The 18,502-nt window shown below is 61.8% G+C and overlaps 1 protein-coding gene and 1 long non-coding RNA gene across 7 annotated transcripts in view; one reads left to right on the plus strand and one right to left on the minus strand.

Annotated features, from left to right (window-relative positions):
• Positions 1–18,502, plus strand: part of LOC309850932 — a 180,482-nt gene that overhangs the window by 123,227 nt on the left and 38,753 nt on the right. The window lies entirely within an intron of this gene.
• Positions 1–18,502, minus strand: part of LOC309850889 (metalloproteinase inhibitor 2) — a 45,438-nt gene that overhangs the window by 20,628 nt on the left and 6,308 nt on the right. Inside the window, exons 1-3 of one of the 6 annotated variants that reach the window (XM_082705477.1) lie at positions 13,380–13,719; positions 12,339–12,477; positions 3,520–5,494 (exon numbers count right to left, since the gene is read on the minus strand). The exons of 1 other annotated variant lie outside the window; for it this stretch is intronic. In XM_082705477.1, coding sequence (XP_082561603.1) covers positions 3,675–5,327 — 1,653 coding nt within the window. In that variant the 5' untranslated portion in view covers positions 5,328–5,494; positions 12,339–12,477; positions 13,380–13,719 and the 3' untranslated portion in view covers positions 3,520–3,674. 4 more of the 6 variants (XM_082705476.1, XM_082705478.1, XM_082705480.1 and 1 more) reach the window with 4 other exon arrangements.

Raw genomic sequence — 18,502 nt, forward strand, 5'->3', positions numbered from 1 at the left:
GTCTCCATGGAGACCAGCGTTCCCACCTCCACTTCCTGTCCGCTGGCTCAGGCCCCCCGGGGAGCACGAGGGAACCATCCCTAAGAGCTCCTCAGCTGTGCAGAGAGAAGCTGGGGGGGTCGCTGTTCAGCCGCCTGCCCCAGCCCGGGACCCCGGCGGGCCCCCGACTCACGCCCCGCCACTCTTCCTCTCCCTGGGAGCCCAACAGGATCTCATGCCAGAGGCCTCGGTCGCGGTTCCCGAAGCCTTGGGCGCAGGCCCTTCCCATTCACGTGCTGCTGAATCACTTGAAAAAAATGCACCCCGATCCTGGGAGGATTTGCTGAGAACAGTGCGGCTTTGTGGGAGGAAGTGCTGCTCTGCACTTTCCCCGCCAAGACCCCGAGCAGCGGCCAAGCTCGGCCCTGCAAAGCCGCAAGCCTGGAGCCCGCAGCGGGGGCAGCAGCTGGACGGCGCAGGGCGGGGGGCAGAGGGGCCATCCGGCCACCCCGCTGCGATCCTCGCCTGCCCACCGGCTGGCAGAGGGGCACGGAGAGGCCGGCCGGGCCTGCCCCCACACTGCCTCTAACAGGCCGGGGCCCCGGGGGAAGTCTGGGCCCCTCTCCGGGCTGCCCCACAGGCAGCAGTGAGAGCGGGAGGGCCGGGCCCATGGCCCGGACTGGGCAGCCACCCTCCCCCTCGTGTAGGACTGAGACCTGCAGTCTTGCGGGCTGACCCCAAGCCGTGGCCACTCAGGCAGAGGATCCCAGGGCGAGGATCCCAGGGCCCGCGCTCCAGCTTCCGGCGCGGGGAGCACCCGGGAGGCCCGTGTGCCCGCCCCTCCTCCTACACCCGAGCCGAGCAAGCAAGGCTGCCCCCGGACCCCCGGAGCTGGCAGGGTCGAGAGGCGTGCTCAACCCCGCACTCCCTCCCCAGCCTGCGGCCCGGCCGGGGCTGTTCCAGCAACTGTAGAGGCGGCCACGCGTCCACATCAACCCCCCCATCGTGCCACAGAGGGAGGAGGCGGGGGGCGGGAGGCCGTCCACATGTCGGGGCCGCCCTCTGCTCACCAGAAGAACCGCTGCAGGTCTGAGAGAGGGCCCTGGGCCCCAATTTTAAAAATCTTCATTTCCCCTTTATTTTACGTCTCTGAGGGTCTAGATATCATCATCACCCCATAACCGCTCACCTGGCTGGGGGGCGGAGGAGAAAGGCATGAGGACCCTCGGACCGGACAGTAAATGTTCTCGTAAATTCAGAACGACATGGAAACAGGGACGCGGCCCCCGAAAGTGTGAGCAGCAGCAGGAAACCCACGGAAAGTTCTAGAAGATACAGTGTTCGCAGAGGGTGGACCCCCAGGGGAAGACGCAAGAAGTGGACCAGGACGACAAAGGCACGCAGTCATCACGTCAGGAATCCCTGCTGCCACCTGGCCGTGCTCCATGGCAACCTGCCAGGAGCCCCCACTCGTCCAGGTGGCATCCCAGGGTCCCACGGCCTCTAGCACCGTCGTCCAGGTGCGTCTGAGCGATCTGCAGGGAGCAAAGCTGCACCCGTGGCCCCCAGCCCCCTGCAGCCCCGGTGGGAAAAGGCAGGGTGTCTCATCCTGCAGCCGGGGGGACAGGGCAGGCGTGACCACTGGGCACCGGTGACTCACCCTCTTCCTTGCCTCCCTGTCCATCTCCTATGTCTACTTTTAGCTCAAGTGTGGCCGAGAAGGGGCACTTCCTCGCCTAGGACACTCGGGCCACAAATACTACCTTGGGAAGTAGAAACAAAAATAACCCCTGACAGGCAGGCTCGTCCATTCATCGGACCGCAGCCTCCAGGCGCTCAGGCTTCGGGGGCCCATCACACCCAGGGCTTTAAACCCGGTGATCCCGCAGCGCCCTCTGGGACAAGGTGACTCTTTAGCAGCAGGTGGGAGCCCCAGGTGGCCCCGCAGCCTGCAACCACAGCCCAGCCTCCCCCAGCTAATCCTCATCTGGCTTGGGAATCTCAGAGCCCTCCTGGCCCTGGGGGCTTCGTGCTCACTCATGTTGGGCTCAGATCAGACGGTCAAGTTGGCTTTGCAGCCCCAGACCCGTGACATTCCAGCAGCAGAGGACAGAATGGAAACAGGCTGGGACCAAACAATTTTCTCTACCTAACATGGAAAAGCCAGATAAGACAACGGAGCTCAGGGAGATGCTTTCAATGAGATTAAGAACAAGAGATCACAAAAGCTCCCTCACCCCGGCTACTGGGGATTTGAAAAGTATCCCCAAAACTTATAGGGTGCCATCCCCACCCTGTCTGAGTGGCCCGTGTGGGGGTTCCGTGAGCCTGATGCACTCCAGGGAAGCGCTTGGGTTTCTAATGGGCCTGGGTCACCCCACATCTCCCTGTGCAGCCCGCAGGGTGAAACAGAGGCATGAACCCCAAGTCTGGCAGGCATGCAGCTGAGGAGGAACGGACCAGGGAAGGAGCACACAGGCAGAAGCTGTTTCTGAGAAACAGTCTAGGTCCTGGGTTTGGGTGGCGGGCTCACGTCCTTCATCATGCTATGCAGGAAGCATCCACTAAGGGACAGAACGCCGTTCATGGACCAGTGATCGAAATGCACCAGGACCGAAGACAGATGATCTTCTTCTGTGGTCCTGGGGAGGGAGGGAGGCAGCCGTGTCCTCCCTGCGCCAGTCCAGGGGTCACCTAACTGCCGCTTGAGGTCTGCACCCAGTCACACCCCCTCCCCATTTCTGTGAATAGAGTCTTACTGGGAACCTGGCCCTTCCCATCCACTTATGTGCTGTGTAGGGCTGCGTTCAAGGTGCTGGGGCAGGGATGCGTCGTGGCCCCAGAGACTGGTGGGCTGGCAAACCTAGAAGGTTTATTATCTGGTTCTCTGCAGAAAACGTGTATCCGTCCCTATTCCTTTCTCTACGTATCTGCGACTGGCAGAAGAACCCCATCCTGCCCAGGCAGGGTCCCCAGGGCTGCCGGGTCTGGGGTGCACCCATGTCCCAGGGGTGGGACAGGACCAGCCAGCCAGGCGCCCCGCCCTGCCTGCCCCAGGCCGAGGCAGCCGGCCTGCGGGTTGCTGCAGACCCCTCCCCTTTCTTCTCTGGGGCTCTGTCTTCTTTGTCCCCTTCCCCCTGCCTCTCCTCTGCCCGTCTCTCCCTGTCTCCCTTCCCAACAGTAAAGTGACAAGAACGTCGTAAGCCAAGTCCCATGAAATGAGGTTGGCTTTGGTGACTTGCAAGACGAGAGACGTTCGCGCGATCTCCCCATGCGTGTCCCAGCCAACTGCCAAGCAACAAATGATGTATCTTTTGAAACTCTGCCCGCTTGACCTTGGACGCCCCTGAAGTCCAGCGCTTATCTGCTGAAAACGTCTGGATTCCTTCCCTCACCTGCATCCCTGGCTGAGCTCCCGGCCTGCACCAGCGGCCTCAGCCCCCGGACCCGCCTCCGTGCCCCACCCGACAGGTTCCCAGGGTCCTGCCAGGGAGCCTTCCCGGATGGGACTTGGGTAGAAGGCCTTCCGGGGGCGGGGGGGCGGCGGGGACAGGCGGCCCACTGGGAGGGGGCCCACGGGGTCTGTACGGGGAGGGGGACGCACACACAGACTCGGGGGGGGGGGGGGTACCATTTCCGGCATCACGCCCGTTATCAGTGATGTATTTTTATCATGGGTGGGACGCCCGCTCTTATCATATCCTCTGAAACTCTTGCAAGCGTTTCCTGGCTTCTGCGAGAAATTGCTTGTGCAACTTGTTTTGCTCTTCAATTTGCTGCTGAAGGTCATGGATCATCTGACTGTGCCTGTCATCGTCGAGGATGAAGCCGGAGGCCCAGGGGGAAGTGGTGTCACCGGCACACGCCCCTTCCTCCTCGGGGTCTAGGGAGGAGTAAGACGTCAGGCGGGCCGGGCCTGCCCTTCTCTGTTCTCTCTGCCCTTCCAGCCCGGCCTGGGAGCGGGCTTCCCAGCTCAGCCCCGGGGGCCCCGTCCCGGGCACCGGCTCCGGCGGCCCCTCTGGTCTCCGCCACAAGGCCACGAGACTGGCTCCGTCTGCCTGTTCTTGCAGGAACCGGCGCCGGGGGCCCTCCGCCAGCGGGTCGGGTCTGGCCAGCACCTCCCTGGAGCCCAGGCCACCCAGGAGCCGGTTCTCTGCACCAATAAACACCCCTGCCTTGGGAGACAACGGTTCACTCATGGTCTTAGACGGGAACGTGGTCGGCCTGAGATATTTCTGGTTCTTGAGGTTGCTCAAGAACTCCTCCAAGCTGGTTCGGGACTCGGGGGCCTTTGCCTGCGCTGGCCCCGTGGGCTCCACATCCGCTTCTGGGCCCACCGCTGGCTGGTGGCGCTGGGACTCCCCCCTCGGTTCTTGCAAGTCACGGGGGCTGAGCTCCTCCCTGGTGCTCTGATCCGCCGCAGGCCCCAGGGCAAGGTGCAAGGTCAAGTGCTTCTTCAGCTCCCTGTTGGTGTTGAACAGCTCCTGGAAGGCGAACTCCAGCTCCCTCTGCCACCTGCTCTTGTCCCCGCGTCTGCAGAGAGACGCCTGGGGCGCAGCACCCCCTCCGTGGGTCCAGCAGATGGGCCACGGCTGTCCTGGGTCCTCGGTGTTTCCCTCGGGGCTCTGATCCAGAGAGCGATGTGCGCGGCCCTGACCCGGAGGAGTTGTCCCCGTTCCCGGCCGCCGCCTCCTGTCCCGGGCTCCTCCTCTCTCCCTTCTCTGCAGATGCCCGAACGCCCCGGGGACAGCCAAGAACGCTTCTCTGTCGGCCCCTCTGCTCCCCCAGGGGTCAGCGGGACGGTGGCCATCGCGGGCCTTCATCAAAGGCGGTCGCTTGCTCTTATTCTGCTCGCGGGGGCAGAGGGGGCGACGGGTGAGGCCTGCGGCTCTGGGAGCCCCCAGCTTCTCGGGGCCCGCGGCTCTCCTCTGGGCCTGGGTGAGCCGGGCCTGCTGTCCAGCCAGCCCTTCTCTGTGATCTCTGGGACTCTTCTCTTCTTGGACGGCTGCTCTGTGCTTTTCCCGGGCCCTGGGCGGCCGGGCTGTTCCTCGCTGGGCCGGCCCCTTCGAGTCAGGCCGGTGCTCCCTGGCCTGTCCTCCCCCAGCACCTAACCGATGGGCTAAGTGCAGGTGCTCCAGGCCCCGGCCGTGCTGGGGCTGGCCGGGGGCCTCAAGCTCCTCGGCCAGGCGCGGGGGCTGTGGGCTCTTCGGCTGAGGGAGGTCTTGTCTCTGCAGGGCCAGGGGTCCCTTCTCGCGGACCTGCAGCAGCCTGTGCTTCTGCTGTAAGCGCGGGGCCTGCTGTTCGGGGCTGGGACTCCGCCCGGCGGTTCTGTCTGCATTTCTTTTCATGTTGGTGACCTGTGCGGACACGGCTTCAGAGCGACGGTGGCGGGAGCCAAGAGCGGGAAGCAAGGCGCGAGGGGCCGGAGAGCCACAGTTGCCACGGCCGGCCCACGCGAAGCCCGCACGACCACGACACACTCTGCCGCCCGGAGCGTTCTGAGAAGAGCGAGCCCCTGGAGACAAGGCACACGCAGCGCTGAATGCAGGACGAGAGCTAGAACGCATCCCTCCCAGTCACTTAGGCCAAGCCCCACCCTCAAGGGCATGGGCTCAGGTCCCCATCTGTCTGGCACACCTTTAACAGGACCCCGAGGGGCAGGTGTTTTCAGCGGGGTGTGGTTTTGCTCTCCAGGGGACATCGGCCACGTCTGGGGACATTTTTTCTTGTCAGAACTTGGGGGAGGAGATGTACCTGGCGTATGCAGGCCAGGGACACTGCTAGACAACCTGTGCTGCCTGGGACGGTCCCCACAGTGGACAGTGGCTCAGCCCCCCTGGTCAGCAGTGCCAAGGCTGAGACCCCCACCTGATCTCCCACCTTAGGAGGGGTGTTGGGACACTGGTGGGGGTAGGAGGGTGCAAGGGGGCTCTGCAGGGGGGCTGCTCACACACAGGGGGAGGAAAGATGGAGGAGGAGCCTCTAGGTTAGGGTGTGAGTGCGTGCACGTTTGTGCATGTGCGTGTGTGTGCCTGTGTGTGCAGTGCGTGTGTGCAGGTATGGATTAGTGTGCGTGCGTGCACGTGTGTACATGCACAGGTGCGGGTGGGTGCACACATGAGGGTTGTGGGGGGTGTGCACATGTGCACGTGTGTCCGTGTGCGTGCATGTGTGCGTGTCCGTGTGGTACTAGAATCCACTGCAAACCCATCAGGGAGGCTTAAGCTTCTTTTCTCAGAATCCAGAGCTCTTCTCCTGTGGGGTTATCGGAGGGGGACACTTTGGCATCAGGAAGGGACCTGTGCCCCGCAGGCCCTCTTAGACCAGGAGGGGCATTTACACCCACAAAGCGTGGACTCACACCTGTGGCCACCTGCTGATGTCAAGACCAGCCAGACCGATGGGCTAAAGGAGCCCCTTCCTGGGCAGGGGCAGGCCGTGCCGAGGGCCCCTTCTCCACCCCTCCCCGCTTCCACGTTAGTGTCTGTGCAGCCAGGCTGAGCCAGGCCGGCCCAGAGTCACCGCAGGAGTCGGAAGACGACCCCGCGTCCGGTCTGCAGAACATAGAACAGTTACAGCTATCTGCTCATCCTCCATGCGATAACCCCTTGGGGTAAGGAGCCACCAGCACCCCTGGTTCACAGGTGGGGAAACTGAGGCAGGGCCCACTTAAGAAACTTCACCGGATCACACAGCTGGCAAGTGGCAGAGACGGGTCTGTGTAGCTCTCGTGAACCCAGTGCCTTTGACCAACCGAGGCCACTCACACGGCCACCGGCTTTCGGTAAATCTGATCTGGTTAGACCCTCAGAACAGCGGTGAGCGCTCCACGCAGCTACTCTGCCAACCGGCGCGATGAACCGGGGTTGGGGGGAGCCAGGGCGCCGGCCGTGAGTGCCCGGGATTCGGCAGAGCCGCCCCCGGAACTCGACGGGAAAAGGAATAGTTTGGGTGTTTTCGTGACAGATCGTAGCCCTGTGCAAAATCACACCACGTATGAAAATGAACTCAAAACGGAGCACGGACCTTAACGCAAGGTCTCAAGCTATCGCTTCGGCGCGAGACACACGTGTGCCTTCACGACCTTGGGTCCGGCAAGGACTCCTCGGGTACGACCCCCAAAGCACAAGGAACAGAAGAAACCGAGAGGATGGGGATTGAAACTAAACACGTTTGCAGGCCGAGGGGCGTCATTCGTAAGCGAGAACAAAAGGCACAGGCTGGCAGGAAGGACCCGAGAATCACACGCGCAACAGAAGGCTTGAATCCAGACTCTGAAAACCACTTGAGATGCAGTAAGACAATCCGATCTTCAAACGGGCCAAAAAAAAAAAAAAAGGCAAAACAGACACTCGATTAAAGAGAAGGCACACGGCTCATGAAGCGTGAGGCTCCAGCATCGCCCGTCAGCGGGAGGGGGAGCACGCGGAAGCCGCGGGGGACCGTTCGCGCCCACCGGGACGGCGATGTCGAGACAGACGGACCCTAACAAGTGCTGGGGAGGACTTCGAGCCGCCGGCTTCCTCCCACGCCGCTGGCGGAATGCAAAACGGTGCAGCTGTTTTGGAAAACAGTTTGGGCAATTCTGAAAAAGTAAACGCAGATTTGCCGTATGTCCCAGCAACCGCACGCCGGAGGGTGCGCCCCAGAGAAAGGCAAGTGCGGGCCCAGAGCAAAGCCGTGGGAGCGCAGGCGGACTGGCCGACCTTCCCGGCTCACGGGGAAGATAGGAGTTTGGGTCCGAGTTGCAGATGTGCCTGGGCTCTTTCCGCCCAGCAAACGGCCACTGTGGGGTCTGGACAGGAGGGGAGAGCAGGGACTGTCCCCTGTCCACTCTGGAAGACCCCTGGAGCAAGGGAAAGCGCACCCCGGGGCCAGCGGTCCCAGGGCTCACCTTCTGTTAACGGCGATGGTTAGTAACGCCCGGACATGCCTCTCCCGCTCCCGCTCGGTCACCCTGACCCAGAGCCCCGGAGAGGCCCCCCCACCAATACCACGGAGTTGGCTTTCCGCGAGACGGGCAAATGCATGGAAACAGAAAACGGCTGGACAGACTTCTTGAGGACAAAGTGCGGAAATTACAGCCAGCTCCTAGTTCAGGAACTGAAAACCCCGTGACGCCCAGCAGACGCCAGCTTGCCCTCCGCCCACGCCCCCAGCTCCTCCAAGCTGCCACCCTCCAGCCCGGCCCCCCACGTGAACGTGAGGCCGGAGTGTTCAGAGTGTCCTGGGGTTCTCCCTCTGGTCTCGTACTCCTGCTCCCCCCGCGCCGGACGGCTGTCTGCCCCAGGCCGGCTGCCTTCAACCCCTCGGGGAAACCGCAGCCCCCGCCCCGACACAAGCCCCACTCAGAGCAGCAGACGGACGACGCGGTGGACACTGTCTGGCCTCCCGTGCCGAGCAGACACTGGGCCCATTCTCTCACATCCCATGGCCCCGGTGTGGTGGCTACCCCCGGCCAGTCGCTCCAGTCGCCCTCCAGCAGAGACGGGCCCCTGCCAGGCCGCGGGGGAGACCTGCTTGTGGGCGACCGGCCGGCGCCAGGCCCAGAGCAGACTCCAGGGCCCCTCACGCCCATGAGCCGACTGTGCCACGATCAGAGGCCTGGGGGGGGGGGGGGGACACAGACCCGGGGCTCTGAAGTCAGACAGAACAGACTCCACCACAGGGTCTCCAGTCCCGTGGCTCCCTCCCGCATACGAGAGGCACAAGGCGGCCCGCACAGGGCTACGGAGGGGTGACACAGGCGAAGCCATGCATGTGCCCAGGACCCGCCCGCTGCCTGTCCTCACGGTGGCCTCAGAACCTGCAGGGGGCCCAACCTGCACGCGGTGGACGGTCACGTGGCTGATCCGTGGCAGTTGGCTGGGACAGACCCCGCAGCCCTCCAAGTGTCGGCATCTGCTGCCATGACGCAGTAGGTGGTAGTGGGGCCCCGGGCCCCCGGAACGATGCCTGTGGTCATCAGAATGACAGGACGTGGACAGCGCACCCCTCAGGGAACGTAGGGCGTCCATCTACCTCGCACAAACCTTCTTCTCGGCTGGAACCCACAACATGATCTGAGGGCTCATCTGGGCCCACAGGACTGCACGCGATTTCATAGACATTTAACTAAATGAGGTCGCGTGTGTGAAGAAAACGGTCAAACGGAGTTTGATGTGTGGACAGGACACTGACCACCATGTAAACCTCCGTGGCACAGGCCATAGCTCTTGCCTGGTCTCACCACGACAGGGGAACTCCAGCCCTATCCCCACTTTCCGATGGGGAAACAGACTCAGAGAGGTTAAGCAACTTGCCTAAGGCCACACAGCTCAAAGCAGGACAGCAAGGGTTCAAGCCCGAGCAGGCTGACCCCCGATCTGAGTCGCAGGCCCCGCGGCGGAGGAAGCTCAGTGCTGGGAGCCAGGACTCTGTCCTGGGGTGAACCTACCACCCGCACACTCACCATCGCGAGAGGCCTCTGTGCAACGGGCCGGGCCATAGTGTTTGCTGCGTGTTTTTACCGCGGTTCATCGAACGCATCACTCTCCCCTTTCCCATTCAGGTATTTTCCTTAAACACGGAAAGGCCAGATCCGTCCCCAGGCCTCCCAAATCTTGCTCGGAGCTGGATTTTGATCCCACAGGTCTGGGGTGAGGCCGACATTCTGACTTGTGAGGCGCTCCCCGGGGATGCGATCCTCAGGCCCATGGACCACACTCTGAATAAGGCGGCCCTGGCAAACGGCGCTCCCTGGTACCAGGGTCTCGAGCGGCCTCCTCCCAGCCTCCTCCCCCACCTGCGCCCCTCCTACAAGACTCCTGACCAGCCTCTCTGCCTCCCCCTGCCCTGAGCCTTACTCCGACACCTGTATGCTCGGCTGTAGCCACCGCCCTAACTCAGCACGTGGCATCTTCACCCACACCAGCAGGTGTCCCAGCACTGTCCACAGGCCACCTGCAGCACGGTCCACTGAGCCGCCAGTTAAAATGCAGATTCCCAGGCCCTGCGTCGGCAGGGAGGGGCCCAGACCTCAGTCAGTTCACCATCTCCCCGGCAATTCCTAACAAGGTCAATGATCCTGGGGCTGTGGGCCTGGGGACGGGCCGGCAGCTCCTGACCCAGCTCCCCTCCCCAGCTGGGCTGATGTCCCCCCACCGCGACCCAGGTCCACGGCCAGAACGCTGCTCGTGTGGGTTTCTCTTCCTCACCCTACCCACGGTTCCCCACGCCTGGTCCAGTCTCTCCTTCCTCGAAGGACACCTCCTGGCCTCTGTAGCAACAACAGAAATGCTCCTGCCTTTCTCCAAAGGCCTACAGGCTCAGCGCCTAGGTGACACGTTTTAGCACTTCTTCTTTGAAACATATAAAAATAGACACAGAAAGGCCCCCATTAGCTGGCATGGCCAGAGAACATTTCCCTAGAACGAAAGCTTACGCTTTCATGTGCCAAGTTAATAATTTCTGTCTTCTGAGAGGCCACAGAACAGATCAAGTTCGACCTTTTCCGGCACACTGCAGATAAGCTTTTGGACTAAAACATAAGGAATCCCTTTAGGGCTTTTAAAATGCATAGAACCAAAAAAGAAAAGAAAAGAAAGAAAAAAATATATATGTAGGACACAGTGCCTCTACATGAAATGACCCCAGCATATAATCTGGGCTCTACAGGTCGACTCTTTATAGCTTCCTCTGTCCTCGGCTCTGGCTGTGAGGCCCAGACAGACGGACAGCACCCTAGCCTCCTTTCCCCCAACAGCCTGACACACACGCAGGGAGCTTGCTAAAACTGCGTCTAGAGCATCAACGGAGTCAGCGGCACGGGGCATGGATGGGCTCTTCTGTGAGTCAAGTACACGGGTGTGTGACTCCGACCTACCAAGTCTAACGGGGGACAGCCAGCCTCCAAGGACCCACAGGGACACAGAGAACCAGCTGTGGTGTTGGAAGGCGCTCCTCAAGCTCAAAAGATTTTTTAAAGATTTTATTCATTTATTTAGAGGGAGCAAGAGAGCAGGGGAGGGGCAGAGAAAGAGAGAGAGAGAATCCCAAGCAGACTCCACACTGAGTGCGGAGCCCAACAAGGGGCTTGATCTCACGACCCTGAGATCCCAATCTGAGCTGAAATCAAGAGTCAGATGCTTCCGGGAGGCAAAAACTGGTCAGGGGCCCCTCCGGCCCAGAAGATTTTTTTTTTTTAAAGATTTTATTTATTTATTTGATTAAGAGAAAGAGCACAAGTAGGCAGAGTGGCAGGCAGAGGGAGAGATAGAAGCAGGCTCCCCGCTGAGCAGAGCCTGATGCAGGGATGGGGCTTGATCCCAGGCCCTTGGGATCAGGACCTGAGCTGAAGGCAGACACTTAACTGATTGAGCCACCCAGGCACCCCTGCACAGAGGATTGTTAATGGGCTTGAATGCCTGGTCCAACATAACGAGGAACCAAGTACTAGGAAGACATTTATAACTCGCACATGGGCCCCCAATCTCACCGCACAAATGTAGAGCGGGGACAGGTTGGCAGAGACGCACGGCCAACAGAGGAGGTGGGATCTTTCCCTGTGAGGTTCGAGGGACCTAGAACAAGCGGGACAATGGTCCAGCCCAGTGATGCCTGGCTCGGATCCCAGCTGGGCATTCCGGGCCCTGGCGAGCCGAGCTGGAGGGCACGTGGAAGACGCAGGCCGACACAGGAGAAGCCCATCCTGCTCCCCCGCCACAGGCCGTCCTGATCAAGCGAGGCGGCCCGTGGGGCTCTGCAAACAGCCCGCGGCTTACAAGAAGGCTCTGTGAATGTCTGAGCACCACAGAGCTGTAAAGACGGGGGGATGCGGCGCCCCCAGGCACACAGCCGACAGACGTGGGTCTGAATAGCCATAAAGAGGTGTCGAGAGCTCACAACGTCTACTTCGCAAACGTCGGGGGACAGTTTCATGATCAAAGTCTAACTACTGAAATGCTCAGGAATTCACCTAAACAAGAAACAGACAGGGACAAGTGTGCAACTTCACTAAATAAGGAGAAAATCTGAACAACGGAGGGACTGGACTTCACAGAAAGAATTCAGAACAACTAGAGAGTGTTCAGTGAGGGGGGAAGAGGCCGCAGTCCGAGGTCAGGAGGAGAATGAAAAACCCGACCGAGGAAAAGTCCTAAGGAACCAAGAGGGTTTGCAGGGGAACTCGCAGGTAACAGAAAAGTCTAGAGCAGCACAGTGTGCTGGTGCAGAGTATGAACTGTGTGATCCGGTGCAAGCTTCCTAACTCGGGGGGCCTCGGTTTGCTCCTCTGTGAAATGGCCATAATAAGGGCACTGATCGTCATTAGGAACACCCAAACGCTCAGTACACTGTTCGGGGAAGAGGATGGTACTTACTGTGCGTGTCTCCAGATGGCGGAGCTAGACCAAGAGCACATTACAGGGAGGCAGAAACCGGCCAGGTGGAAAGAAGCACTTCCTACAGGATTGTCTTGAAATCATTGGGCTGACTTGGTAGGTAGTGAGACACCCATCACTGAAGGCATCCAAGCCAAGCCCGGATAAAACAAACGTCAGAAACATTTTGAATTCCCATTTCTCTGAGTTCCAGCCTCTAAAAATACACTCGGTGACACAGTCTGTGTCACCCAGAGCCTCGAGGTTTGCCCACTTCCTGACTCTCAGCCAAGTCCCAGAGTAGTGGTTCCTAAAGCCAGCTGGGTTTTGGACCGCCTGTATCAAAATCCCTGGGGGCCCGGGGGGGGGGGGCAGGGGAGTCACAGTAGGCAGGAATCCGGGCCAGGCCCCATAGCAGATTTTTGCACCGGAATCCTGCAGTGGGGGCTTTAGATCTGTACGTTTAACTGTCAATCACCCTGACGGACAGCCTGCCTGGGACAGTTCTAGAAGGCCAAGATGGCCGGGCAGCCCGGCCCTGAGGGAACGGCTCAGGCTCATCATGTCTCCATTATTGCCTTGGCCAGTCTTGGACTCAGAACAGGGCCAGACTCACAGTGGACCTGGCCGGTGGCTCACTCGATGTCCCTTGACAAGGCCAGTCATCGGGTTCCCCTCTCCCCTCGGACTCCAGGGACACAGTGCAGGTCAGGTGGTGGCCCTGACCAACAGCTGTTCCTGCTGCACGATAACCTCTCCCCACTCCCCCAAACCACCATGTTCCTCCCCAACCCCGTCCTGCCCCCTAACCCCCACCCAACTCTACAGGGAGAGTCCCACAGCACAGGACTTTCAAACTAGCCTTTTGGGCATGCGGCCTGGCCACCCTGACCAGTCCCATTTCCCAAGGCCCCAAACATGGGTCACACACAAGACCTGCCCCACCATAGATGAGGGGCGGGCACCGCGGGACTTTGGTCGGCCCGCGCTGGGGTCTCCGGGACCCACTGACCAAAGCAGGCTGGAATCGCAGCTCCCCACCTCCACCAGCGGCCCGGCGTCTGCCCCAGCTGGTGAACCATGGCAGGCTGCTGCCACGGGAACCACAGAGCTGCTGGCCTGTGACATCAGAGCAGGGGGGAATTCAGGGACAGTGACAAGCCAGCCGGAGGGCAAGCGCCCGGCAGGACACCTGCTGTGGGTCTAGCAAACACAACAATTTGGCTCCAAATTGTAGGGGGACGGCCCGGACGCAGGGGCATCTCGAAGGTCTGGCACGTGTGCCCTTTCGGTGTTAAGGAGGGGCTCAGGGCGAGAAGATCCTTTCCTCCCCAGCCTGGCAGCACGCGCCGGTGCTCCCTGCCGGGGCTTCCCGGCTGTCCCAGGATCCCCGCGCTATACCGGCCGCCCCTCCCCGCCGCAGGGAGGGCGTCCGCTCCGGCTCGGGTGCGGGTGCGGGACACCTGCTGCTCCAGGGGGTCACCGCCCTGCAGGACTCACGGGGGGGGGGGCAGGGAAGAAGGGCTCCCAGCCCGGGCCCCCTTGGGCCACCCACGCCCCCAAAGCAATCGGACATATCTGACCTCGTTGCTAGGGCTGGGGCACCCTCCACGAATCTCCCCACCGATTCAGTTTGGGGAACAGGACTCCGGCCCTCAGAAGTCAAAGCAAGCGATCTCGGGGTCGGGTTTCTCGAGAGGAGACTGTTCTTAACGGGAACTTGGCTGAAGTGTGGGAGTCTCGGGGACAAAGCCTTTGAGGCTGAAGGGCCCCGGGAGGCCTTCTTCCCGCGGGGAGGGCTCACCCGCAGCCCACCCCTGCCACCCACTTTCATTGGGGTCCCTCTTCAGGGTCTGTAGATGGGGACTATCCCTCCGCAGCAAGCACCGTCAAGCCCTCGGGCTCTGCATGTGGCTGGTGTACCCACGCCCTTAAGGGACAAGATCGGGGCAGGGTGGGGTGGCAGACGGACATGGCCTCCACACGTTCCAGCTCAGAGGGCCTCTGCCGGCCTTCCCGAACGCTCCAGCACGGCCACCACGGCCATCCTCTCCGTGCTGCTTCCGGAGCGAGGACACCCCCACCCACCCACCTAGCACTCCCTCAGCGCCCACCCCTCTCCCCCACCCTGGACCGCGCTCCACAGCTGGACCCTCACTTTGCTGAGCTGTAACTTTCCCAGGGACACGGATCACTCGCGCTCACCGCGGGAACGTGAGAAAACGCACGCCTGGGAGAGGACGTCGGACTCCCCCTCCCCCCATCCGAGTTCCGGTAAAAAAAAAACCCCCCCGAACACCATTTGGTCCCGCGGAGCGTCCAAAGCTGTGATTGATTTAACCGCCCCCCCCACCCCCGCTGCCATGCGTGTAGGTGTTTCCAACGTTTCCCGAAGACCAACAGGACGGAGAGGAATATTCTCTCGTCTAAACGCTAGCACGTGTCCTCGATGGCTGCCTGGATACAGAGCCGCCTGCCTGATCGGAGGGGGGCTTCGCTGAAAGCCCTCCAGCCCTCTCCAGGGCTCAGGCTGCGACAGCGCAACCCGCTCCTCAAGCCCTTCCAAGGACAGGCAGCCCCGGAGCCAGATGAACCAAGCCATGGGAAGTCCAGCGCTGTGACATCCCATCCCGCTACCAGACACTCGTGCCAGGACCGGGCTCCTTCGACTCCTGGCAGCAGCCCGCGGTGGCTGACCTTGGGCGAGTCATCCAACCACTCCCCATCCGCACGGGAGGGGACACGGGCCTCACCTGCCTCTCAGGGGAGAGCTGGCGAGGGCTTCTGCACTGGAAGGGCGGAGACAGGCGAGGTCTCGATCTAAGAGATGTCCGAGGGGGGAGGATGGGTCTCCCGCTTTCAGTCCCCGCCTCCCAGGACGGCGCCGGCAGAACAAAGACCACCTCAGATTTGTTCTCCGTTCTGGAGCCACCTGGGCTGAAGGGACAGGATGTCGTGACCGAGAACCCGGGACGGGGGACACACACCCCAGCTCTGCGCTACGGCCGCTCCCTCCCGAAATGCAGGGCTGGTCCTTCTCTCCCAGACATCGAGGGATGAAAGGTTCAACGCTAGACAGAGGCCCCAGGAGAGAACTGTGTGCCCACGTCCGACCTACAACCCTTTGCCCAAAAAGCAGGGTGCCTTGTGTGGGCCCCCCTCAGCCCCCACTGTCACAGAGTCAAATCACCCTCTTGAAATGGATTCTGTCCTCCGAACAGCATGGTCCCCCATGGACCCGGAGCCCACAGGTGGCCAGCGTCCTCTCTCCCCGACCCGTGATGGAAATGCCGTCTCCTGAAAGCTCCGGTGACCAGCTAGGGTTCCAGCAGGGACGCCCAGTGGGCTTGTGACCGCGGGCAAAGGCTCGGGTCATCTCCCCGGGTGTTGGAGCCGCTGCCGGTGAGGTCACTGTGAGCGCAGGCCTTGCCCGGTACGTGCGAGCGCGCGGGACACGCAGCCCAATGGGCCCGTCGCCCCACGGCTCTGCCTCCAACACATTCCCGGCTCTCTTCAGCCTCCTGCCCTTGTTTTCCGCCCTCTCCGCGTCATGGGACCTCGGAGAGGACACGGTGGCCTGCGGAGGGTCAGCCGGGGTGACCAGGCAGAGGGATGCGGCAGAGGCCGGGCCGCAGACCCCTGAGGATATCATTTCTCTCTGGTGCCGTGAGCCTGTGTGGTCATGAGCAAGTCCACGGCCCTCGTCCAACCCTGTGCCCTGAACTCCCCGCCGGCCGGGGGCAAGGAGGTGACAAGCAACGGGGACAGGACAGGCAGGCTGGGCTCGTGCTGAGAGCTGGCCACGAATCAGGGCGGGGGGCGGCTTTCTTCTGACAGCGCTGCAGCGCGTGGGGCGCCACGCATCCCAGGCTGACGGCGGTGGGCCCTCCCCGGCGTCTGCACTAGGCTCACCCCGCAGAGACTTCCCAGCCTCTGCTGGGCCAGGATCCCGAGGACTTTCATCCTGGAACAAGGAAAGGAGCCTTGGGCACGGAGTTGGGCTCCAGAACCGGTTCTGGCTGGCTTTTCTCCCAACGCTTTCCAGTTTGTCTTTTTCCTCTAAAATGTCGGTCCATTTTCTCATTCTGCCGTCGCGAAAGCGGCAGCCGGGGGCATCTGTACCCCGGGGCCCTCGAGTACAAGCGGGGGCTGTCGGCAGAGCCTGCGGCAGGACCCCGTGCCCCGCCGGGCCTGTGATGGTGCCCCCAGCCCAGGCCTCCAGACGACAGATCAGGAAGGGACCGATAAAGCCTCAGCCAGGCCCGTGAATGAGCTCAAGACTCCAGCCTGTGCACCTCGAACAGGTGTGCAGGACGCGAGTGACACCCCCGGGTAGCCGACACAGAGCGGCCAGGCTCCGAGTTCCAGGAAGGACCACAGGCGTCTCACAGAGCCACAAACCCTCCACGCGACCCCTTCTCGGGGGACCGGAGGGAGCGTCAGGCGGCCCTGGGGTGCCGTGTGTCCCCCCCAGGCTCAGCGCCATCACCCAGTCACGGGGGGCCTCCCTGCCGCCTGCCCCCTCCTGAGGAGACCCTCACCTCCTCTGCCTCTCTCATCCATCCGTGATGCCTTTCGACTGAAGAAATTACCCACCCAAGACACGTGCATCAAACACAATTTAGAAAATGCAGATAAACTAAAGGAAACAGAACTCACCCTTGACCTCACCACGGCCTAGAATTCTGACACCCTTCCAGACCTTCCTGTGAGCATTCGACGTGTACATGCTTCTTCGTGACGTAAAGATACACACAAAAGTAATAAACCCGCATAAAGAAAAGCCAGGGAACGGCCACCAAACACCAGGCCAGGGGCGACCCGAAGGAAAAAGGGGAAGTTTGGGCCAGGAGGGAATCACCGGAGGGTTTGGGGCGGGGAGGGGCGTGGGGGGGGGCAGCAATGTTCTGTTTCTTGACCCGGATGCTCACTCGGAAACTTGAGAAATGGAGAGCGCTTGGGTGTGCGTTTTAACAAAACGTGTGTGTGTGTGTGTCGGCCCCAGACTCGGCCCCAGCCGGAGGGAGAGCGCGCGCGCGTTCAAAACGTGAAAGCACTCGGGCGGCAGCTGGGCTCGTCAAATTAATACCCTCCAAACGTCCTTCAAGGTCGGAAACGCGGATCCCTAAGGAACCCTGCCATCAGGTTACAGCTTTATTTCTTTGGCGCATCTGCAGTCTACGGGCTAACCTCTGGGCCAGAGGTTCCTCTCCCCCCACACCCCCCACCGCCCCCCACCGCCTGGAGCAGCCAGCCCCACCCCACCCCAGCGCCAAGCCCCGGAGGCTCAGGATCACCAAGGTCAGCCTCCTCGGTTAACAGCCCCCCCCCCCCCCCCCCCCCCGTCTCAGGGGCAGGACTTCCCCATCCAGGCCTCAGTTTGATCTTCTATAAAATGGGCGTAACGACTGAACCCGGGGCTGACATCAAGGTTAATAGGCCCCCATCACCCTCCCTTCACAAACGAGGGTGCTTTTCCTCCCAGCTCCCTGGCTGCCTCCTGGCGGTACCAAAACCAGGCCCGTGTCTCCCTAAGCTCCCCAACCCGTGTGGTCCATCAGTGTGGCCCGCCCTCCGGTGCGGACGGCGAACACAGTGCAGGGTCTTGCGCAGGGAGAGGGATCACGTCCCCACCCTACACACACACACACACACACACACACACACACACACAGAGCCTCCCGGGGGCACCGTCCTGAGCATCTGACCTCCACTGGTTCTTGTGATCTCCGCCCGCACCCCTCGGAGGCTCCTGTTTGGAGCTGGAGAGACGAGGCAGAGGCGCTCGCCCGGACCCCTCCCCTGGACGCCGCTGGGGGGCTCCACAGCGGCCTCCCCCACGGCCTTGTTCGAAAAGGCCAGTCTCCTCGCTTCCTGCCGGCCCCTCTTCCCCGCCACGTTCCACTTCCCCTTCCCTCCGGGTCCCTGCACACATTTCCCACTGTGCCGAGCCACCGCCCGAGCCTTCCTTGCGCAGACCCCAGGGTCGCTGTACCCCAGCAGAAATAAGCAGGGAATGGAGCCTCAGGCCTGAGGCCAAACCCCAGGGGCGAGCCCACCACGAGCCCTTCACCCCCACGCCACCCCTCAGCAGATCTGCCTCATGTCTCGAGTCCTTCCCCGAGTGCACGCACCGGCTCCCGGAGGACCACAAGCCCCTTGAA

This window comes from Mustela nivalis (assembly GCF_964662115.1).
Source record: "Mustela nivalis genome assembly, chromosome: 17".
NCBI classification, from domain to species: domain Eukaryota; kingdom Metazoa; phylum Chordata; class Mammalia; order Carnivora; family Mustelidae; genus Mustela; species Mustela nivalis.